At 54.8% G+C, this 22974-nt stretch overlaps 3 protein-coding genes across 6 annotated transcripts; all 3 read left to right on the top strand.

The window, feature by feature from the left end:
- The first annotated feature begins 456 nt into the window (after positions 1-456).
- Positions 457-3590, top strand: MIA (MIA SH3 domain containing). The gene is made up of 4 exons (XM_036832299.1): positions 457-2399; positions 2486-2619; positions 3070-3180; positions 3495-3590. The coding sequence occupies exons 1-4, from the start codon at positions 2276-2278 to the stop codon at positions 3516-3518; spliced, it is 393 nt and encodes a 130-aa protein (XP_036688194.1). The 5' UTR covers positions 457-2275; the 3' UTR covers positions 3519-3590.
- A 638-nt stretch (positions 3591-4228) lies between these two features.
- RAB4B (RAB4B, member RAS oncogene family) lies at positions 4229-16000 on the top strand. 4 transcript variants are annotated; one of them, XM_036833285.1, is made up of 8 exons: positions 4229-4478; positions 5707-5787; positions 6066-6180; positions 7767-7829; positions 7912-8066; positions 9663-9758; positions 9847-9977; positions 12961-13345. In XM_036833285.1, the coding sequence occupies exons 1-7, from the start codon at positions 4463-4465 to the stop codon at positions 9960-9962; spliced, it is 642 nt and encodes a 213-aa protein (XP_036689180.1). In that variant the 5' UTR covers positions 4229-4462; the 3' UTR covers positions 9963-9977; positions 12961-13345. The 4 variants fall into 4 exon arrangements, with proteins under 4 accessions (XP_036689180.1, XP_036689181.1, XP_036689178.1 ...); XM_036833283.1 differs by lacking the exons at positions 4229-4478; positions 12961-13345 and adding exons at positions 4803-4907; positions 15907-16000; XM_036833282.1 differs by lacking the exon at positions 4229-4478 and adding an exon at positions 4804-4907 and having other exon boundaries at positions 12961-13336.
- EGLN2 (egl-9 family hypoxia inducible factor 2) lies at positions 14799-22962 on the top strand. The gene is made up of 6 exons (XM_036833281.1): positions 14799-14893; positions 15907-16970; positions 21113-21232; positions 21674-21810; positions 21996-22063; positions 22327-22962. Exons 2-6 carry the CDS (start codon positions 16143-16145, stop codon positions 22380-22382), a joined length of 1209 nt encoding a protein of 402 aa, XP_036689176.1. The 5' UTR covers positions 14799-14893; positions 15907-16142; the 3' UTR covers positions 22383-22962.
- The last annotated feature ends 12 nt before the right edge of the window (positions 22963-22974 follow it).

Here is a 22974-nt window from a genome sequence, read left to right as displayed (position 1 = left end):
TTGCAGCCCTCGATTGAGCTGCAGCCTCTAGGGTTCAGGAAGATGTCAGTGCTGCCGTTGGGAGTGCCTAAACTTCGCACACGGGAAGCTCCTGATCAGATGCAGGTACCAGGAGTGTGGCCAGTTCACACACAGCTGCTCCCCCGCTGGCCAGATGCCAGCCAGGAGCTTTGGGCAGATGGCTGAACCGACCTCCCCTCCAGTGCCCCAACTGCAGGGGAGGCTAGGAAATGTGGTTCCTGGCTGGACAGTCACGTACCCTGCTGAAGCTATGGATAAGAAGGGGAGATTGAATGGGGGACCTTCCTTTGCAGTCTGTCATACACCGGACCTGGCAATTTTTAAATCGACTAAAGTATGTTATATTTATTTATATATATATATATATATTTTTATATATATATATATATATATATATATATAGCTTAAAACCTTTTCTCACACCATATAGATGGGACAGTGCGATCACTTGCCAGAAGTAGAAAATTAACCACAAAAATAAATACAATAAGACATAGTGTTAAATTCTCGCTGGATATTTTTGTCCTGTCAGGGCTCTGAGCCCCAGCCTCCTGCTCCACTCCCTCCATTAAAGAGGAACATCAGTGTTGGAAGCGTTTGAACATCAGGGTTTGTGGCACCAGATGCACACATTCGCCTTGTAGGATCTGAAAGATGAAAAGGGGAAGGCGATTGCCATCTTCACTAAATGGCGCAGTGTTATTGCAGATGGCTCGTGGGAACGTGGGGTCTGTGGTCCGTGGATCCTGGTTTCTACTGTCCGCCTGCTGGGGGGCTCCCTGGCTGTTTCCTCCATGGGCAGTTGATGTCTGCACTCTGAGCTTCATTTTCTTCCTGTGCAAAGAGGACTCTTCCTGTGTTAATACTGTGGTGCACCGCCCGCCCCCCCACCCCCACCCCACCCCCCACTGCCGCCCCACCGGGCACTGAATAAATTCAGCAAATAACTTGCCGAGTACCTATTACACACTAAGTACTGTTCTTGCCACAGGTTGTGCAGTGGCAAATGAAATAAACAAGCTAATTTCATATGCTGGGTTCTGATAGAAACAGAACTGACATAATGGGGTGATGTGTTGGTGGAGCTGGGGAGCAGTAACGGGTGATCAAGGGGAGCCCCTCTGAGGAGGTGGTATTTGAGTAGAGCTGTTTGATGCTCTCATGGTACTTGGTGCTGGGTGTTGGGTATGTGGAGATGGCTTAGGCCCAGTCTTTGCCCCTGATGAATTCTTCCCCACCCCAAGCCTGTGTATGTCTATCCGCTTCCCCTAAAACTAAAGTTTGGACTTGCTGACCAGGGGTGAGAATACCTGAGGAAAGAGGTGGGTCTTCAGGCATGTGGTTTGAAGCACAGTTTTAGAAATGAGACTTGAGTTCAAATCCTCTGCCACTTTCTCATTCTGACCCTGGGCAACTGACTGAGCTCCAAGATCAGTAGTGATGGGTGTGGGCCTGGAGCCAGATCTAGCCCCTCTACTTCCCAACTCTGTAACCTTGGACAAGTTCTTTAAGGCTCTGTGCTTCCATTTCTACATAAAATGGGGTTATGATCGCTCCTCTTAAAGGTGGTGCAGAGTATACATTTGAGTTAATAAAAATATGCATGGCGAATGCTCTATAAATAACTACTAGTTTTTATTATTTCTATTTCAGATGAGAAAGGTGAGGCTCTGGGAGGAGGAATAGCTTAGCCCAGGTCACCCAGTCAGGAAGTGGCTTATGAGGATAAATAGTGATCGTGGCAGGGCATCGCCTAGCCTAAGGTCCAACATATAATATTCACTCCGTACTTGGGAGCTGGGGCTATTCCTGGCAATCAAAGGGCTGCCTTGTTCTGCTGCCCCTCAGCACAGGAAATTCCAAGGTGGTTTTTCCATACTGGCTTCTGTGGTTCTGTCCCTGTGGGGGAGAGCAGAGGGGCCCAGGTCCCCAAGCCAACTCATAAAAGATGGAATTGAATATCTTAACTTGCCTGTCTTAACCCCGTCTCTGTTGAGGGGGTGGCTGTTACTTGGAGTGGCCTGGGCTGCCTGGAGCCTATCTGGGTGTTTGCTTGTGCTGGCAGCCCTCACCCTGTCCTTGAAATGGTTCTGGCTGGGTAGCAGACTCTAGGTGGTGTGGGTGACATTTGGGGCTGGTTTAAGGCGGGGACAAGGCCCAGAACACAGGCTTCCTTGTGCTGCTGGAGAGGGAGGGCAGGAGGGCAGTGGAGACCCCGTTCCTCCCTTAGGCTCTCCCTTGCTCACAGTCCACGATGGCTTCATCCTCGGTGTTTCTAGGTGTTGTCTTGCTGTCTGCCTTCCCAGGTCCTAGTGTCGGGGGCCACCCGATGCCCAAGCTGGCCGACCGGAAGCTGTGTGCTGATGAGGAATGCAGCCGTAAGAGTTGGGGGTTGGGGGTGTTGGGGGCTTGGATTGCTAGCCTGTGGGGAGGGTGCCGTCACTCCCTTCTGTTCCTTCCCCAGACCCCATCTCCATGGCCGTGGCCCTTCAGGACTACGTGGCCCCTGACTGCCGTTTCCTGACCATACGCCAGGGCCAAGTCGTGTATGTCTTCTCCAAGCTGAAGGGCCGAGGGCGGCTCTTCTGGGGAGGCAGCGTGAGTCTTGGGAGAACAGAGGAGGAAAGGGTAGGGTGGCTGGGGTGGGCGTGCACCCTGATTTTTCACCTGAAGGGAAGATCTGAGGGAGTGAACTGAAATATAGTTTTGGAGGGGAGGCTATTGTGGTCTACTTTGTTTAGCAATTATTAGGGCACCTACTATGGTGGGTACAATAAAGAACGACCCCTTTTATTCTAATGGAGGGAGACAAGCCATCAAAAATATCAGCAAGTATGTGCTGCTTTGAGAATTAATATAAGGTGACTGGCTGACTAATTCACATGGGGTGGTCAGGGAGGACCTCCGAGCATGTGACTTCAAGCTGGGATTGGGATGACAAGGATGGAGCAAGCCAAGCCGAGATCAGGGAGAAGAGAGTGCAAAGATCTTCAGCAGGAGTGAGCTTGCCATCTTCCCAGACCCCGGCTTTTAACTCCTCTTCCCCAGGTTCAGGGAGATTACTATGGAGACGTAGCTGCTCGCCTGGGCTATTTCCCCAGTAGCATTGTACGCGAAGACCAGACCCTGAAGCCTGGCAAAACTGATGTGAAGACAGATGTGAGTGTCTTGGGGGCTGGCAGGGACTTGGAGGGAGGGCCCTTGGGCAAAGATGCTCCTACCTTGGCTCCCTGGCATCCTAGCTGTATGCGCTGGAACAAATCCCCTGCCTTTTCTTATCTGAAAAATGAGGAGTGATTTCTAAATCCTAGTCCGACTGAGAGGTGCAAAGGGTAGAGAGCTCTAGGCTAATTTGCATAGCACTTGTGCAGCCAAACCTGGCGCCTGTGGCTGCAGCATTTGCTAAAACCACTGGATCCTTTGTGGTGTGACCGCTAGTTTTCTCCCCACTGTTTCCCCTTTCTCTTTTTCAGAAATGGGATTTCTACTGCCAGTGAGCTCAGTCTACCGCTGTCTCTGCTGTTGTTTCTCGCTGACTTTATGCAAATACATCAGCCAAGTGCAAACTATGGGTCTCTGTGGTCTTTGTGGTGGGTCTCTAGAAAGGAAGTGTTTCCCCAGGCTTCTGAATCTAGCCAATCAACCCACTGACTGTGGTAACGTCAGTGGTTGCTAGGCAGAATTTCACGGACTAAAAGCTCTTTGCTCCAAGCTGGGTACCAGAGGTGGGCTCCTAAGCTTAGATATTACAAACATATGAGAAGATGGAACAACTAAACAGCCAAACTGGGGGATTATAGTGTCTTCTCTAGACCAATAAGAGAACTATTGAACTATTGGGAATGAGCCAATTGGGCCATGAGTAAGACATAAATCACAGAGCAGAGGTTTTCTAGGATTTCTTGGAGGATTATCCGCAAAGGGAGGTAGGAGGTTAATTTGTGCGTATCATGCGTACCATCCTAGTTTTCATCCTTGCCTTTGAGATCAGTACGCCCCAGCTCTGGATCGGCTCCTACCCCTGCTCCCTTCTTTGCATTCGTATCTCCGCCCCCAAGTCCGCGTCTACCCAATCTGGAATCTCGATTCTGCCCCCGGACTCCTGACCAAATCCGTTTCTCTGCTCAGCGAAGCGTCTCTGGCATCGCCAATCGCTCGTATTGGTCCCGCCCCTTTAGGCCCTGCCCCCTCTCCCCACCAATCTGCGCTTTTGTCCCGCCCCCTGCCTGCAGAGTCCGCCAATCCTTGTCTTGGGAAGCGTGGCCTGGTGCCCCGCAGCATTAGCGGGTCGCGCCGGAGGGGGGTGGAGGCGGAAGTGGCGGCGCCGGCCCGGGGAGTAGGAAGGAGCCGGGGCTGCAGCCCGAGTGTGGAGCGGCTGCCAGCCGAGGAGCAGGCGCGGCCGCGTCGCCATATTGCGGCCCTGAGCGGCCGCGACCGAGTCATGGCTGAGACCTACGGTGAGGGTGGTGGGCAGAAGCTGGGGTCTGGGGTCTGGGGTCTGGGCCCAGAAAGGATGCGGCCTGTGGGTATGGGGCGGGGCTTTATATATCAGGGGGCGGGGTCAGGTATTATGGGGCAGGGCCTAGTTGATGCTGGGAGGGGTTTAGTGGGTCTGAGGCTGAGCTTAATCAGTTTGGGCGGAGCCTGAGGGTCTGGTGTGTGGGCGAAATAGATCTGGGGCGGGATTTGAGGGAAACAGTCCTGATGGATCATGGTAGGTCTTGAGGGAAAGGGTGAGCCTTAATGTGTCTGGGCGGAGCCTGAGTAGATGGGGCGGGGCTGATTGTGTGAATGGCAGGGATCAACCTTGATGGGCTGGGGCGACGCTGAAGGGATGCTCTGGACCCGGGGATTGCTCTGGGAGAGGGTCTGGAATGCGGTTGGGAGTGAGTTGTCCTTTAACTAGGCGGTGGGGCTAATGGCAAGGGGTGGGGCTTAAGCTTGAGAATAGGGGTGGGGCTTAAGCTTGAGAATAGGGGTAGGGCCTTGGGCTGAGGGAGGGATGGAGGGACTGAGAAATGGAAAATCTAGATGGATGGATAGATAGGAAGTAGGAGAACAGGGTGCGGTAAAAGGAGCACTGGTTTAGGGGTCAGAGGGAGCCGCATTCATTCAACAAACAGAGAAAAGCAGAGGGAACAATGCAAAGACCCTCAGGTAGGAACCAGCTTGTCATCTTCAGGGAGTAGACTAAAGGCCAGAGGCTGGAGTGGAGTGAATGAATCAGAAAGTGGTAGGAGGTGAGTTGTGGGGGGCAAGGGCAAGATTGTAGTCCTTGATAAAATGGTTTTCAAGAGGCTTTAGCAAGGTAATAGCTAAGATCTTGGACTCTGGAGCCAGTTGGTCTGGGTTTGAATCCCAGCTCTACCTAGTAGTGGGATCTTGGACAAGTCAGTTAACCTTTCTGGCCTCAGTTTCCTCATCTGGAAAATGGGGATAATTATTAGTATACCTCCCTCACAGAATTTTCCTGAGGATTGAGTTGTTGTAAGTAAAGACCTTTAGAACTGTTCCTGGTATGTGGTAAGCACTATATAAGAATTATCCGTTACAGTTGTTACCCACTGTTCTGTATCTGTCTGTGTCTGTTCTCTCCCCATAATTGTGATGGTCTTTGGATTCCATCTTTTCATGTCTATCTTTCTCTCTGCATGGGTTTCCTTGAATTCGGCTCCATCTGCTCAGACTTCCTCTTCAAATTCCTGGTGATTGGCAGTGCAGGAACGGGCAAATCATGTCTCCTTCATCAGTTCATTGAGAATAAGTGTGAGTTTCTGACAGTGGTCCTGGGAGCACTAAACTGTGGGCATGGCCGTGGTGTGGGCAAGTAGGCAGCTGCCGGGGTGGGCAGGGGCAGGGCTGGCCAGAGGTACAACTCCAGTGCTGGCTGCCTGGTCGTTACCTTGGTATATGCTCTTTGCTAGGTCCTCCTTGAGCCTCAGTCACCCCAGCAATGAGAATGGGTTTGTACAGGCTGAGGAGGCCTTGGAGGACAGGGAATCCTCTGAGCCCCCGCACTGCCTCTTCTTCCCTCCCACTCCCAGTCAAACAGGACTCCAACCACACAATCGGCGTGGAGTTTGGATCTCGGGTGGTCAACGTGGGTGGGAAGACCGTGAAGCTACAGATTTGGGACACAGCCGGCCAGGAGCGGTTTCGGTAGGTGGGCTGGGCCCCCATGGAGACAAGGTAGGGGAGAGGGGAGGAGAGAGGAGGGATAGAGGTGTGCAGAGTTACCTGGAGACATAACGACAGGAGCAAGGAGACGCTGAGAGGGCAGGCAAGGTAGAGGGAGAGAGAGAGAAAGAGTGTGATGAGCAGGTCCATGTAGTCAAAGAAAGAAGGCGTCTTGGAGAGAGGACGGCGGAGACAATGAGAAAAAGAGATTGAGAAGGAAGCATAATGAAGGGTGAGAGGGCCAGGGAGGGACGGCAGACCCTAGCGAGACTCTGTGGAATAGACCCATGTGGCTGGAGGGACGGAGACTTGTCCCCAGGGAGAAACGAGGCCTGGAGACAAGGAGATGCTTGGGGTGGGGCGAGGGGTAGAGAATGACAGAGAATGACTAAAACAGAAAAGGAAACTTGAAAGAGAGATACAAACACTCAGGAAGGGAGAGAGAAAGAGAGACAGATTGAGAGAGAAGAGAAAGAGAAGGGAGATAAGGAGACTCAAAGAGAAACAGAGGTGAGAGACAGGGGGAGTAGGACAGGGGTGGCCAGAGAGATGCAGAAATGGATGTTTTGGGGGGAGAGGGAAATGTGTAGGACTCAGCACACAGTATGTCTTCAGGACATCTCTGCAGAAAAGGTGACAGACACATGGAAACCCTGAGTCTGAGAAACAGACAGCAGGGAGAGAGAAATAAGGGAATCCAGTCCATGGGGAAGCGTGGTCCCTGGGCAGCACTGAGTAGCTGCTGAGTTAATATTTGTGTGTGAGTTCTCTGCGTGAGGTGCACAGAGATAGAGACTGAGAGAGGGTGGAGGGGAGATAGGTGTACGACGTGCACCGGGCTGGCAGTAAGTGCTCCATAAATGCTTGCGGCATGATTGCATGAGTTCCAGAGGGACCCAGCCTGTTCCAGGGAGGAGCAGACAGTCGGCCACTCTGGGAAGGGGGCCTCCCCCAAACAGAGCAGGAGAAGGCCAAGCGGATGTAGTTGTGTAGTGCTTGGCTAGGACTGGGCAAAGGGGGGATGACAGAAAATGTTGAATGAATTAATGAATGAATGGGAAAGGGTGAGGATGACAGAGCCAGAGCAACAGAGATGGAGAGAAATAGAGAATTAAAGATACACATGTACACAAGAGACAGAAAGGCACAGACCAATGAAGAGGTGCAGAAAGACAGGGACACAGAGAGAGTCAAAGGTAGGGAGAGGGAATTCCCTGGCCGTCCAGTAGTTAGGACTCAGTGCTTTCACTGCTGGGGCCCCAGGTTCAATCCCTGGTCAGGGAACTAAGATCCCACAAGCCAAGTGGCACGGCCAAAAAATTTTAAAAAATGAAAAACTGAAAAAAAAGGTAGGGAGAGACTGAGGCGGAGGCAGGCAGCTAAGTGCGATAGAGATTGAGGGAAACAGAGAGACCGCGAGTGAGAGAAACTGTAGACCACGGCCGGGTTTAGGGGGATGGGCCAGCAGTGAAGGGGGGCCTCCGAACCACCAGTCTCTCTCCGCAGAGGGGGGCAGTCCTGGGGCACACCCCAGCCTCGGGGGTGACTGGGTCCCCCTGGCCCCACAGGTCGGTGACACGGAGTTACTACCGAGGGGCGGCTGGAGCCCTGCTGGTGTATGACATCACCAGGTGGGTGCACGGAGTGGGGCGGGGCGGGGCCTGGGCTGCCCCCCACCCACGTCCGCCTCCCTCCTGGTTCCCTTCTCCACAGCCGGGAGACCTACAACTCGCTGGCCGCCTGGCTGACGGACGCCCGCACGCTGGCCAGCCCCAACATCGTGGTCATTCTCTGTGGCAACAAGAAGGACCTGGACCTGGAGCGTGAGGTCACTTTCCTGGAGGCCTCCCGCTTTGCCCAGGAGAACGGTGAGGGCTGGGTGCGGGGGGCTATACAGTGGGGCCCGTGGGCCTCCTGGCTCTCTGTTGCTCTGCCCAGCAGGGGAATGTGGAGATTTAGAGGTCTGGGTTCAAATCTGGATGTTGCCACATTGCGAGCTGTGTGACCACTCTGGTCCTCAGTTTCCTCATCTGGAAAGCTGGGATCACAGCGTTTCTGCTTCACATAGTGCGTGATGCTTAAGGGATGTGGTCCATGGGGAGTTCTCAGCACTGCCTGGATGGATGGGCGCTTGATTCACGTTGGCTGCTAAGAAGGTTTTGCCCACTATGGGGAGGCAGCACAGGGTATTGGTATAAGGTGGAGATTGCAAACTCTGATGGCCCTAGGGGACGGGTACATTTTGTGAGCAAGAGAGAGGGGACAGGGTAGACCCCAGGTTAGCAGGCACTGGCGTTAGGGGAGTAGACAAGACTGACAGCTACATCGAAAGGTATGCAAGGATACTATCATCAGAAAGACCACAAATAACAAATGTTGGCAAGGATGTGGAGAAAAGGGAACCCTCCTACACTGTTGGTGGGAATGTAAATTGGTGCAGCCACTATGGAGAACAGTGTGGAGGTTTCTCAAAAAAACTAAAATTGAACTACCATGTGACCCAGCAATCCCACTCCTGGGTATAGATCTGAAAAAAACAAAAACACTAATTCGAAAAGATACACGTACCCCAATGTTCATAGCAGCATTATTTACAATTGCCAAGATATGGAAGCAACCTAAGTGTCCATGAACAGAGGAATGGATAAAGAAGATGTGGTATATATATATGTACACAATGGAATACTACTCAGCTGTAAAAGAGAATGAAATAATGCCATTTGCAGCAACATAGATGGACTTGGAGGGCATTATGCTAGGTGAAATAAGTCAGACAGAGAAAGACAAATACTGTTTGGTATCACTTATATGTGGAATCTAAAAAATAAACTAGTGAACATAACAACAACATCAAAAGGTAAGCAGATCTAAACTCATTTGAAAACATCATGTTGGCCAAAATCTGCTGGCTTAGGGTCTGTCCATGTTCCTCCAGTTTGTAACCTGCAGGTTTAGAGGATTTGCCATCAGAAAGATGTGGGTTTGAATCCTGGCTCTTACTTACTGTGAGATGGCTGTCGCATGGCTGGTGGGTGCACTGTGATGGGCCTGTGCTAGATGGTGCTGGGGACACAGTGATGAAGACAGCCCTGGACCCAGCTCTCATGGCCTCACAGTCCGGGGGCCAGGGGGAGGACCATTTCCAGATAGTGACAGCCCAAAGAGGTCAGGGCTGGGAGCGGGGAGGCACAAGGGTCTGTGGGAGCCCAGAGGAGGCACCTGACTCATCCTGGGAGGTCAGGAGGACTTCCTGGAGGAGGAGATGTGAGCTGAGCTCTGAAGGAAGAGCTCGGTGGGTACCTGGGGAAGGGGGCATTCATGGCAGGGGAACAGCATGTACGGAGGCCCAGAGTGAAGGCAAAGGTGGAACGTTTGAGGAACAGAACAAGAGGCAGCAGGTCAGAGTCGGAGTGGAAGATGGGGACTGACTGAGGCCCTGACCTTCCGAGTGTCTGCCCCCCCAGAGCTAATGTTCCTGGAAACTAGTGCTCTCACGGGTGAGAACGTGGAGGAGGCTTTCCTGAAGTGTGCCCGCACCATTCTGAACAAGATCGACTCAGGTGAGGCCCCCAACTCCCCGGAGTGGGAGTGGAAGGCAGGGTCCAGGGGTTTCCAAGGGACCAGTCCTCACCTCTCCACTTCCCCCAGGTGAGCTTGACCCCGAGAGGATGGGCTCCGGCATTCAATATGGTGACGCCTCCCTTCGCCAGCTGCGGCAGCCTCGGAGTGCCCAGGCCGTGGCCCCTCAGCCCTGCGGCTGCTGAGACCTGCAGAGCCAGGTGGGATACTGGGGACTCGGGCTGCAGGGCTGGTCTCCTGGCAAAGGGGAGTACGGAGCAGAGACAGAGACACAGAAAAGGAGAGATGACAAGAGAAACAGAGTGAGGAAGAAAGACACAAGAACACTTGAGTTAAAGGGGCCATCTTCCCAGCCCTGGGAAACCACCCGTCCTTCCCATCCCACCGCCGGCTCTCTGCCCTGCATCTCTGACCCTCCCATTCATAATTCATCAAATGTTTGTTGAGTGCCTACTCTGCGCCAGGCCCTGTTCCCGGCACTGGGGCTACAACGGTGGGGAAAACAGACAAAAATCCCTGCCTTCATGGAGGAGATGGACAATAAACAAGATACACAAGCAAACTGTATAGTAGGCAGGGCGGTAAGAGCTATGGAGAAGAATCAAGGAGGGAGGGGAGGTGGAGGGGTGGAGTGTTTAATAGGATGATGAGGGGAGGCCTCACTGAGAAGGTAACATCTGAGCAAAGACCTGAAGGAGCTGAGGGAGGGGTCACGTGGGGACCTGGGGGAAGAGTGTTCTAAGCAGAGAGAACAGCCAGTACGAAGCCCTGAGGTGAGGTCCTGCCTCCTCCCCTGGGTGAGGAAGTCCAAGGAGGCCAGCGTGGCTGGAGTGGAGTGTGTGCGCGTGCGCGCGTGCCGGGGAGTAGGTGAGCTGGAGATGAGGTTGGGGTGGGACGAAGCAGATGAGTTAGGGCCTTGCGGGCCACGGCAAGGACCCTGGCTTATACGCTGGGTGGGATGAGAGCTACAGGAGGCCTCCGAGCAGAGAAGGGATAAGATCTGACTCAGGTGTTCACAGGGCCCCTCTGGCTGCATATAGAGAGACTGAAGGGGGCAGGGGTGGTTGCCTGGAGACCAGTGAGTAGGCCACTCCAAAGTCAAGGTGAGAGACGATGATGGACAGGATCAGGGTGGGGGCGGAGGAGGGGTTGCGAAGTGAATAGGTTTGTACCCTCCCTGATCTGTGTCTCCAGGCTTGTCCCCTCCTCATGTAGTCACTAGGTCTTCCTAAATCACAAATCTGATTCCTTCCCTCTCTTTTCTGGTAACCTCCTCCCCCTCCTCCAGGAAGCCATGCTTGTTCCCCTGTGCTTGGTCCAAAGTCCTTGACAGGCTTGAAAGTTCCTACAGGATTTGGTCCTGTCCCCACCTCTCTGTGGGTGTGTATGTCTTGACAATTCTTGTCTCTGTGCTTCATGCCCACCACACCCTCCACCCCACAGCCACTGGCAGCTCCAGGATGGCTGTGGAGCAAAGTGGTTAGACTTTGGATATATGTACTTTGAGAGCAGAGCCAACATAATTTCCTGATGCATGGATATGGAATGTGTGAGAGAGGAGTCAAGGATGAGCTCTTCGGGCAGGGCTCTTTTCCTTGCAGGCCTCTGCATCTGTTGTGCCTGTCCTCCCTTCTGGCACCAACTCCCATTCACCATCAGGTCTCTGCTAAAATGCCTCTTCCTGCAGGGAACCTTCATAGGCTTCCCAAATGGGGTCACTCCCTCTAGATGGGCGGTCCGCACAACTGCCCCTCCTTTTCAAAGCGTTCAACTGACAGAGTTGATCATTGTTATCTGTATGGTGTTTGTCTAACCCATCTGAGAAGGTGATAGATCACAGACTCCAGAGCTGGGCTGCCTGTGTTTATACTCCAACTCTGTCACTTCATAGCTCTGGGCAAATTATTTAACCTCTCTGGGCCTTGGTTTCCTCATCTGTAAATGGGGCTAATGATAGTACCCACCTCATGTGAGTGTTGAGAAGATTAAGTTAATTCATGTAAAGTGCTTAGAACAGGGCCTGACAGTCAGTAAACTAAGACTTGATAAATGAGGGCTGTTTATTATTTTTCTTCTTCTTATCCATTTTAAAGACTCTGGGCTATGTAGAATCAGATGGGTGTGTACTCTTCGCCTCAGAGCTTAGTTTTGAGTCTGTTTCAGGGTTTTCCCTCAGTGAATCAAATGTAATAAGACTGCATTTTCAAACTTTGTTGATTGCACTCTACAGGAGGAAATATACTTTATTTGTTGATCTAATACAGTCACACACGTATAAAACTAAAACACATGTTCTTGTATTAATATTCTTTCTCTTAAAATTGAAGTGAAATCCACACAACAAATTTAGCCATTTTAAAGCGTACAATTCAGTGGCATTTAGTACATTCGCAAGGTTATGCAACCACCACCTCTGTCTAGTTTCCAAGCATTTTCATCACCCTTAAAAGGAAACCCCATACCCTTTAAGCATTCATTCTCCATTCTCCCCAGCTTCTGGCCCCCACCCATCTGCTTTCAGTCGCTATGGACCAACATATGAAGCACTCTGAAATTTTCTTTCTTTTTTTTTTTTTTTTTTAATATGTTAACATTTTAATTTTTATGATATTTTCTATTTTATTCTGTTACAACAATTGCTCAAGGCCCACCAAACTGATTTCCCAACCCACTAATGCAGTTGTACACATTGGAATCACCTGGAGAGCTTTAAAAGATACTGATGCCTGGGCCTTACCCCAGAGATTCTGAAGTGATCTGGGGATTTCTAGAAGCTCCCAGGTAATGCTATCTGCAGATAACTACAAAACAGGAACTGATGTGTCTCCTCGGTTTGGAAAACACGGGAATGAGACCTAGAGCCTGGATGATCCAGGAACACAGAGGAACACAGAGGTGCAAAGGTGGGGACACAGAATGTAGACACTGAGATGCCCCTCTACAGACTCAAGGAGGCAGCTCTCTAAGGCAAGTAAACAGGGAGATGCATGTGCCCTCAGCTCTAGAGCCCCAAAGTACCTGCAGACAAGAAACAGAAAGTCAGACAATGTAGAAACTTTGGGAGAAAGAGAAAAGTATGGACAGACAGGCACAGATAGGCGGGCAGGAAGATACCCAGAAATGAGACAGACACCAGCCGACAGACCTAAGATCCCTCCACTTCACGGCACACTTTTCTTTCAGCTCACCCGTTCTCCAGGACCAGCCCTGTCCTTCTGGCTGGGGCCCAGACCCAGGCCCTGGGAGGCTGAGCCCCTCACCTGACCTGGCCCCAGAGAAGCTGCCCCGCCACCTGTCCCCCTTCCCTGGCCTGGTGGGGCCTGGCTGAGGGGCAAGATTGAGCCACGGGGGAAGGGGGAATCCGTACCTGCTGCTGCTTCCTCTGTCTTGGCTAACCCCTCTTCCCCTGAACCCTTAACCATACTCAAAGAGTTTCCAAAGCCCGAGACCAGGGCCATTTGGCCTCAGCTCCCCTGGCCCTGCCATTGCGAGTACGTGTTATTTATTACCTTACCTGGAGGCCTGTCCTGTCCCCACCCCACCCCCATAAAGCATTGTTTACACCTGTGTCATAGCCTCCATCATTTTGGGGTGGTGGGGAGGGAGGGGGGGCAAAAGAGGTCACTGACGGTGTTTGGGGGCCATGTTTTTGGGTTGGACATGGTATGGGGGTCCACCATGACTCCATGGCTCAGGTGTCTGTTGTAGAGGGAGTTTGCCCACATACGTAACACTAATGTCCCTCTGTCATGGGTGTGATGGGATCTGTAGGAATGTGTGCTGCTTGTGTGTGTGACACCGTTGCTTATGACTACTCTGTGTCCTTGGTGATTGTGTCTGTGAGGCTGGCGTTGTTTGGGACACCAAAGCTAGGGAATGAGAATTCAGGCCTGTAGTTGAGCCCTGGGTCTGGGCCCGGTGGGTGATAGCTATGCATGTCTGATGCCTGAAAGTCTGAGGCAGTGTCTATTTAGTGTGTGACTGTGTTTGTGTGCCCTTGAGGTCTGTGTGTGTTTTGCTGTGCATTTGACTCCTTTGATACACTTGTGTGTGACCATGAACCCTGTGTGTGCCCCTGAAGACTGTGTGGGCTTTTGTGCCACCGGGACTCCTGTGCATATTTGAGATCAGTGTGTGTTGCCTCCTGTGTCCAGGTGAACCTCTGACACCCGCACATGGTCTGCCAGGGACAGGTGCAGCCCACTGAGGACACTCCCAACTGCTCTCCCATCCCCAATTTGGCCTTAAACCACCCTCACGGGAGGCCTGAGTCCCTGCTCAGCCTGGGTGCTGGCGGAGGGGGTGGGGCATTTAAATGACTTCATCTGCATAGTCCTCCCAGGTCAGGTCGTCCAGAGACTCGAGGCTGTCATGCAAATGTCTTCTCTGAGTAGCTTTCCTAGGTTGTTTTATTCGGGCGCCACACAGTTGTGCCGATGGGGCAGGGTGGAGCGGGTCAGAATGTTTGCACGTCCCTTCTGGTTCTTCCCTTCTCTCAAGGACGTTCCGCTCTTTTTTTCCTCCGTTATAAAAAGTCCTTATGTAAATTACTTACTGTCGTGCAAATTTACATACATTTCCCAACTAATTGCGCAGACGTTTCTCAATATTCCTATTCTTGGGCTGTGAGAAGGCGGAGCTGTCCATGTAAATAATACCGATGATCTGTATGCCGCTCCCCTACCCTGCTACTCATCGTTCCGCCGCGTTCTCGGCTCCAAGGGGGCGGGCCTGTCTGTGTAAATAGACGTATTTGCATACCCCTCCCACTCGCTTGGCATAATATGCGCCGAAACTTCCCCACCGGATCCAGCCCTTCCTAACTGCGTTCCTCCTCTCGCGCAGAAGGGGCGGAGCGGAGAGTGCATAAAAACCTTGCGTCGGCGACTGATCCTTTTCCCCTTTCTCGAGGGAGAGGGTGTTCTGAATTTCCTCGCCCCGCCCCGCGCGGCTCGCGCCTGCGCAAGCCCTGGTCTCCTCCGCCCGGATGCGGTCACGTGCCCACCGGGCGAGGCGGGGGCGGAGCGTCGCGGGTGGTGGGGGCGGGGTATGGCGCGCTGTGCGGCGCAGGGCGGCTGGCACAAACGGCGGCGCCGGGGCCGGAGGAAAAACCTCGGTGAGGATACCGCGGGGAGGGCATGGAGCGGGGCGGAGAAGGCGCTTGAGGCCGGGCGCCGGCGCGAGCCGGGCGGGGTGCGGGGGCGCGCGCCCAGCACTCTGTGGCGAAGCCTGGCGACCCTGGGGAGGGTGGGGGTGGGGCGTGGGGGAGGGAACGCGCGCCGGGCATATTAAGCGCCGGCCGTTGGGGGGGTTGGGGGGGGGAGCGGGGAGCGGGCGGAGGGGGAGGGGAGGGGTGGGGACACGGGGTTCCAACGGTCCTTAGGCCTTGTCTTCGTCTCCTGCTGTGCCCCGAGGGGCCCCAGGACCCGCACCGAAGGGACTTGGGAGGGGGGCGCTTTTTCCGTCGTCTTTTCCCCGAGTGCATGAGCCCTCCTCCACCCTTCCCTCTGTCGCTGTGGACCCTGCTCCCACGGGTCCCTTCCGTCTGTCTGTCTCAGGACCTCCCTTCCGTCTGGGTGTGTGTCAGCCCCTAACGGGCTTCCTCCTGTTGGGCTGGGTTCTGCCCGGCTGTCTCAGGTCCACTCTTCCCTGCTCTTCTCCGGTGTGTGTTTCTGTCTCTGGACCCCCCAGTTTCCACGGTCTGTAGATCCCCACATTCCCTCTGTGTCTTCCAGGCAGATTTCCCCTCCCGCCCCCGGTCTGTTTGTTTCTAACTCTCCTACTTCCCACTCCGCCATCCCTTTCTACTTCAAGTCCCCTCCTTTTCTGTCTGTGGGTCTGTGTCTGTCTGAGGATGTCTCTTGCTCACAGCTCCCACTGCAGTCCTCTGCCTGTGGGTCATCTACCCAGTCTCACTCCTCCAGCTGCCCCCTTACTGCCCCTTGTCTCTTAGTGATTCCACCCAAGTCCCAGAGTCTTTTTCCCCACGTGGCCTCAGGTTTTGGGGTCTTTGTAGCTAAGTCTGTCTTCCTATCTACTGCCCCTGCCACTCCCCACCCCCCCCCAGCCCTCTTCCCTGTAGCTCTTCTCACATTCCTTTTTCTCTCTCCTCTCTCTCTCTTTCTCCAGCCACCGTGACAGGTCCCTTCCCAAGCCCCTAGGGACAGCAGAGGACTTGGGGACCAGCAAGCACCCCCAGGGCACGAGAAAAGCCTCTGCCATCTGCCCTGCTTCATCCTGCCCCACGCCAGGCCCAGCCGCCCCGGCCCCCGGCTGCATCAAGTGGAGGAGGAGGAGGTGGAGGAGGGTGGCACCATGGGCCTGGGCCGTGCCCTCCATGCGCGGGGGATGAAGACACTGCTGCCATGGACAGCCCGTGCCAGCCGCAGCCCCTGAGTCAGGCTCTCCCTCAGTTGCCGGGTTCGGTGTCAGAGCCCTTGGAGCCTAGCAGGGCCAGGATGGGGGTGGAGAGTTACCTGCCCTGTCCCCTGCTGTCCTCCTACCACCGTCCAGGAGGGCCTGGTGAGGCCTCGGCGGGGAGTGGGACCCCCAGAGCCACAGCTACTTCCACCACAGCCAGCCCCCTGCGGGAGGGCTTCGGTGGGCAGGATGGCGGCGAGCTGCGGCCGCTGCAGAGTGAGGGTGCTGCGGCACTGGTCACCAAGGGGTGCCAGCGACTGGCAGCCCAGGGCGCCCGGCCCGAGGCCCCCAAACGGAAATGGGCAGAGGATGGTGGGGATGCCCCTGCCCCCAGCAAGCGGCCCTGGGCCAGGCAGGAGAACCAGGAGGCGGAGGCAGAGGGGCAGGGCTGCAGCAGTGGCAGTGGTGAGGCCAGTGCCGGGCTGAGGGAGGAGGTGCTGCCCGCTGCGCCTGAGCGCCTGGCCCTGGACTATATTGTGCCCTGCATGCGGTACTATGGCATCTGCGTCAAGGACAGCTTCCTGGGGGCGGCACTTGGTGGCCAAGTGCTGGCAGAGGTGGAGGCCCTGAAGCGGGGCGGGCGCCTGCGTGATGGGCAGCTAGTGAGCCAGCGGGCTATCCCGCCACGCAGCATCCGTGGGGACCAGATTGCCTGGGTGGAAGGCCATGAGCCAGGCTGCCGAAGCATCGGTGCCCTCATGGCCCACGTGGATGCTGTGATCCGCCACTGTGCTGGGAGGCTGGGCAGCTACGTCATCAATGGGCGCACCAAGGTGAGGCTGCAGGGACCGGGTGGTGGGCTGGGGGCTGCCCAGCACTTGTTGGATGCCTAGCGCTCTGAGCACCAGTGGGTTTGGAGACAGGCTTGTGGGGTCACAACAGAGTTCAGGCAGCTCTGGCGCAGGGACTGTTGGAGCTCACTTTGGGCTCTCACTCCCTGTGCCCTTAGTTTGTGTACCTATAAACCATGGGTTTGGCCCGTAGTCACCATGGTTCTTGACTTTGCCAGGGATCCTCTTGAGGAACCTGAGGAGAGGTGCTGACAGTCATAGCCCCACATCTGTGCATGGGCCATGGTGGGGTTCACAGCCGCCTGATGTCTGTCCATGGATCCTAGACCAAGAATGTTCCGTGTAGACAGGCACAGGTTTCTGCCTCTGCCGTCTGTACCTGTCTGTCTGCCCCTGTCTTTGTTCTTCCCTGTTCCCTTATTTTTTCATCTACTCGTGTATGTCTGGTCCGTCCTGTCCATTGTCTGTCTCTGGTCTGTCTGTCCTGTCTCCCAGGTAGGAGAACCAGAAGGTGGAGGGGGGAGGGTGGCACTGGTGAGGCCGATGCCGGGCTGAGGGAGGAGGCACTGCCCACTGTGCTTGGTGCTGGGCTACATTGTGTACTGTATGCCGTACTGTGGCATTTGCATCACGGACGGCTTTCTGGGGGTGGCTGTGTGCCGGCCCAGGTGGAGGTTATGTCCCCATCTTCCCCATCCCTCCCCATCCTAGACCCTGTCCTCCATCCTGTTTGTTCTGTCTCTCCATCACTTTATCCTTGTCTGGCTCTGGTCTGTTTCCTTGATCCTCTGTCCTTGTATCTCTTCTTGGTCCCTTTCTCTTGTTTTAGAGTAGCAGTTATTAATTTTTTGTTTTGGAACCTGGGCCTTTTTAAGAATCTGCCAGAAACCACAGACCCCGTCTTAAGAAAAATGCTCATTTGATTGGAGTTTATGGTCAGTGATCAGGGCCTTCTGGGCCTCCAGCTGCCCATTCAAGAACCTGGGGTTAGGAGCCCTGCACGAGACAGTAGTCCGTAGGGCCTTTTGGCCTGCTGGCATGTTGATTCTCCTCATGGAGGGGTGTGAGGATCCTGGCCTTGAGTCCAAGGTTTGGTGGTGTTTGGACAAGGCCCTGTAGGGAGTGCCCACTGCACAGCACCAGTGGTGCCGGGTTGATGGCACAGACTGTGTTTTGCCCTGCAGGCATGAGGCTGTGCTCCTGATGTCCTCTCCCTCCTCCCTCAGATCCCGTCTTGGGTTCTGTCTCTGCAGCTTCCGTCTCAGGCTGGAGCTGGCTCGGGGACTAGGGCTCCCCCAGGCCGAAGCCATACTGGCTTCCCCAGCCCCCCAGCCCTGCTGGAACTTGTCCTGCTTCCCTCTCTCTCCTGTTACTTTGGTAGCTGGAGGGCCAGAGGCGGCCCCTCCCAGGAGAAGGAGAGATCAGTGGGAATCTCCCTAGCCACAAGGTGTTCAGCACCTTCTCCCCAGGGCCACCCATCCTCACAGGAGGGAGGTTGCTGGGGAGACCACAAGAGTTGAGTGGCCAAGGGCAGGATGCTTCTCTGAACCTCCATTCGCTCATTCACAGGATAGGAAAACCAGGTTAACTCCCCAGCTAGGCTGTGGCCATTTTGGGAGGGGAGGGGAGGGGAGAGGGCGCAGATCTCTTTTCCTTTGGTGCCTTGGATGTGGTTGGGAGCAGGGCCCTGGAGGGGTGGTGGGGTGGACTTCTTAGCCCTGGGAGGTAAGAACAAGCCTGGCTGGACTAAGAAGGGAGGGGAGGAGCCAACCCAGCCACTGGAGTTCCTCTCAGACCCTCCCCTGCCCCAGTGAGGCAGCAACTGCAGGCTTCCTCGCCTTCAGAGGGCAACATCTGGGCTCCCTCCCCAGGCTCTGGAGTAAGACAGTGTGGGGTGGTCACTGTGGGGGGGCTCAGATCACCAGCGTGGTTTCGGCTGGTAACAGCCTGCCTCTCGGTGGTCCCTGAGTGCTGCTCCTGTGTTCTTTTGCCTTCCTCCTCTCCCTAGTTCCTCTGCTCAGTTGACCTGCAGGTGGGAGGGAATTGACTCCCACTGGCATCAAGGACTACCATAGGTGACCCCGGGAGCCCCCTTTAAGAGCAGTTTGGAGGTGGGGCCTGCTGCTGTTGGCTGAGACCTGGGATTCTGATTCGGGGGGGGGGTGTGCATGCCCAGTGATCCTAGCTGCCCCTTCCTGGAGGTGGAAGTGTGAGGAGCAAGTCTCCCTGTTACTCTGGTTGTGGTCCCTTCCCTTGTGGGGGCAGGAAGTAGATGCTTCTCGGGGGCCGGAGGATGCCACCCCCAGCCCCACTCCCAGGTGAGTATATGTGGGGGGAGGGGGGCCTTAAAGGGCCTGTTCCTGTGCCTACCCTTCACACACACAGGAGTCCCACTCCCAGACAGACTACAGAGTGTGTCCCTGCCTGCATGGTGGGAGACCCTGTGAGGGTGCACAGAAGGACAGAATGGAGGCCCTGAGACCCAGAGGAGTGCTTTTAATCAGCACCTACCTCCTTGGCACTAGGGAGACAGGCCTGGCCCTAGGGGCCAGTACTAGGTAAACAAGTACCCGTGCTGATTTTGCATTGAGAGGGATGGAATGGGAAATCAGCCCAGGTGCCTTCAGCTAGAGGACTCAAGGTGCTCCTGGTCCTGAGACCTGAATAACAAGGGGGACCAGTGGAAGAGTGTTCAGGCAGGTGCAGAGGCCTTGAGGATGAGCTTGGCCTGGTCAGAGAAGAGTGAGGAGGATTTCGAGGCTGGAGATAGTGTATGAGGCTAGTGGCCTTGGAGGCTGTGGTCAGGAATTTGTGTTCTCTTAGGATGCAGTGAGGAACTTGAAGGGGTTTGAGCAGTGGTGAGCTGGAGTAAAGGGCCTCTGGCTGCTGTGGGGATGGGTTGTGCGGGAAGAGGTTGCAGCACTGGACCCCTTTCCCCACCCCACCCTCGAGCAAAACCGGCAAAATCTCCAAAAAAGTAGTTGTTAGCTCCATCTTGTGGATGAGGAACTGGAGACGGGGAAGTTCAGTCATCTGCCCAACATCACAGCTTATGTGGCAGCACTGAGACTTGAACCCAGGAGATAGGTCTGCAGGAACACCTGGGCCCTTTTCCTCACATCACATCCATCATTTTGCTGGGTACCTGATGAGAAACAGGCCCCGAGTGGCTAGGCCCAGGACTCAGGATGGCCAGGGCTGCCTAGGGCAGTGGCGGCTATCCAGGAGAGGAGGCGAGAACCCTGTGGCTGACCTGTACGCACAGAAGCCGAGACCTGGAACAAGGTCTGACTCAGATCTGTGGGGGTCAGGAGCTTCCAAAGTCATGTTCTCGGAGGGGTTTATGCTACTGCTGTAAACCGAAGGTGTTTATTAGCCCCATTTTACAGATGAGGTGTTTTGAGGCCCATTCAGGTGATGAGACTGTCCAGGGCTACTTGGCAGGTTATCCTTGGAGTTGGGATTAGATCTCAGGTTCTGGTCACATTCTAGGTTTTGGTACCTGTTCAGTTGTGTAGGAGACAGATTATTTAGCGGGTATTCTTTATAGTTAAGGTCAGTGGTTCTCAACATTGCTGCACATTAGAATTACCTGGGGAACCTTTAAAAATTCCAGGCTCCACCTGAGACCAAATACATCAGAACCTCTGCGGTGGGCCTGGGTATCAGTGTCCCAGGTCATTCCAACTCTACAGCTCAAGGAGAGAACTCCTGGTGTGGGGCTATGAGGCCACATCCCTGCAGACCAGGAAATGTTTAAATTGCTTTTATCCTAGTGAAATGTCTGACGTGGGGTCGGGTTATCTTTAAAAAACCAAGCCCTCAGTTGCTCATTGAGCTGCATGTTGGCGCCAGACGCGGGGGGTAGGGCTGTGTGTGTGTGTGTGTGTGTGTGTGTGTGTGTGTGTGTGTGTGTTGGGCTATTGAGGCCCAGGAGCTGAGGTTTCTTGTGGATGGAGGCTTGGCTGAAAAAGGAGAAAGTCTGGGTGCTGGAACCCTTGGAGCCCAGGACACCTGAGGAAAGATGAGGGGCTGAGAGGGGTGAGGAAGAGGAGGTAATGGCTGCTTCCTCAAAAGTCCCTGCCAGCTAGCCTCAGTAAACCCTCTCCATCCGTCTCTGCCAGGCCATGGTGGCATGTTACCCAGGTAACGGGCTGGGGTACGTGAGACACGTTGACAATCCCCATGGCGATGGGCGCTGCATCACCTGCATCTATTACCTGAATCAGAACTGGGACGTCAAGGTAGGATGTTGGGGGTGGGGTGGCGTGCATCCATTGCATTTTCCTTTCCCAGCTCAGCTTCTAGCATTGTCCCCTTCCTCTTCCCAACCCACTGGGGGGCGGTGGAATGTGCCCAATGGCTCTTTCTGGGAAATGGGACCTCCTCTTCAGCTCACTGTGTGGCGGCAGTTCCCCCTCTTTGGGGAATGGTGCTGTCTGCCCAGCCCCCAGCCTAACGAGCACTTCCCCCGCCCCACTTCCTGTCTTCTTAAGTAGCTTCCTGCCCATCTCCATGGTGATGCAGACTCTGGGTTGTCACTTATTTTGAGAGCCTGAGTGGTGGGAGGGAGTGATGTGTGCAGTTATTATGCCCCCTGCTGGGCTCCTGGGGGCCGGCAGTGCAAGGCGGGGGCTCTAGGCAGGACTCCCAGCCTCCTGCCTCATCCTCTGGCCTGCCTTCAGGTGCATGGCGGCCTGCTGCAGATATTCCCTGAGGGCCGTCCCGTGGTAGCCAACATTGAGCCACTCTTTGACCGGCTGCTCATTTTCTGGTCTGATCGGCGGAACCCCCATGAGGTGAAACCAGCCTATGCCACCAGGTACGGTCCATACTTGTGGGAATGTGCCCAGGTGCTCCCCCTGTGCCAGCAAAGTCTTGTCAGACCCCTGAAGTGACTAGGAAGTGATGGAGTGCCAAGAGGGGGCGGCTCAGGGGGTGGATATAGTGGCTGGAATTGAAGAAAAGTGATCTCTCACCACCCTCTGGGGCTGCTCTGATCTCCAGGTACGCCATCACTGTCTGGTATTTTGATGCCAAGGAGCGAGCGGCAGCCAAAGACAAGTATCAGCTAGGTACCGGCTTCCCAAACGGTGTCCCCCCCCAAGTCCTTCCTATTCCAGGTACCTCCCTAGGCCTCAGGCCGCCTCATCAGTCTCTCACTGAATCCAGTCACTCATTTTTCCCCATCTTTGCCTACCTTCCCTAGACAGTTCACTCTCCTGGTATCCCCAGCATGAGCCCCATCTCTTCCGGTCATCTCCCCATCTTCCCAGGTTTCCTTGGCCTCTTAGTTCCGTCCCTGATGACTCAGTCTCCTGTCCCCCTTCACCCCCAGCATCAGGACAGAAAGGTGTCCAAGTACCCGTATCACAGCCGACTACGCCCACCTAGTGGCTGGCCCCAGAGCTGCACGGACAGACAGCTTGCCCTGACGTCGGGGGAGCCCTGGGCCCCGGTGCCGCCAGTCACGGTGCCTGCTCCTTCCCCGCCACTGCCACTGCTTCTGACTTTGCCTCTGTTCTGCCTGGTGTGGAGGGCTCCATCCATCGCTGAGGACCGAGGAGGAGGAGAGACCCCTGCTGCCCTGGGATGGGGGCTGGGGTTGTGACCTGGGCGGAGGCCGGTGTTGGGGACTGCCATTACTGGAGCTGGGGGCCTGTGTCCTGCCCTGTCTGGTCACGCATGTCCCTCTCAGGTTTGGAGAGCTGGAAGGAGGCGTTGCCACTTCCCACCAGAATGCAGGATTTGGGGTTGGGGTGAGTCATGGCCTCTTGCTGGCAAAGGTTTGTGGGGGAGTATCCCCAAGCCCCCCACTCCTCCAGCCTGGAATGTGAAGTGACTCCCCAACCCCTTCGGCCATGGCACCTTTTGGACTAGGCTGCCGCTGCGTGGGCAGGATAACAGGTGCTGGGAGGAGCATGGGTCTGCAAGTCCTGTCAGCCAAGAAATAAAAGTTTACCTCAGAGCTGCACACGTCTGACTG

The sequence above is a fragment of the Balaenoptera musculus genome, chromosome 19, assembly GCF_009873245.2.
Source record: "Balaenoptera musculus isolate JJ_BM4_2016_0621 chromosome 19, mBalMus1.pri.v3, whole genome shotgun sequence".
Classification (NCBI taxonomy): Eukaryota; Metazoa; Chordata; class Mammalia; order Artiodactyla; family Balaenopteridae; genus Balaenoptera; species Balaenoptera musculus.
This window is presented reverse-complemented; position numbering and strand designations above follow the sequence as displayed.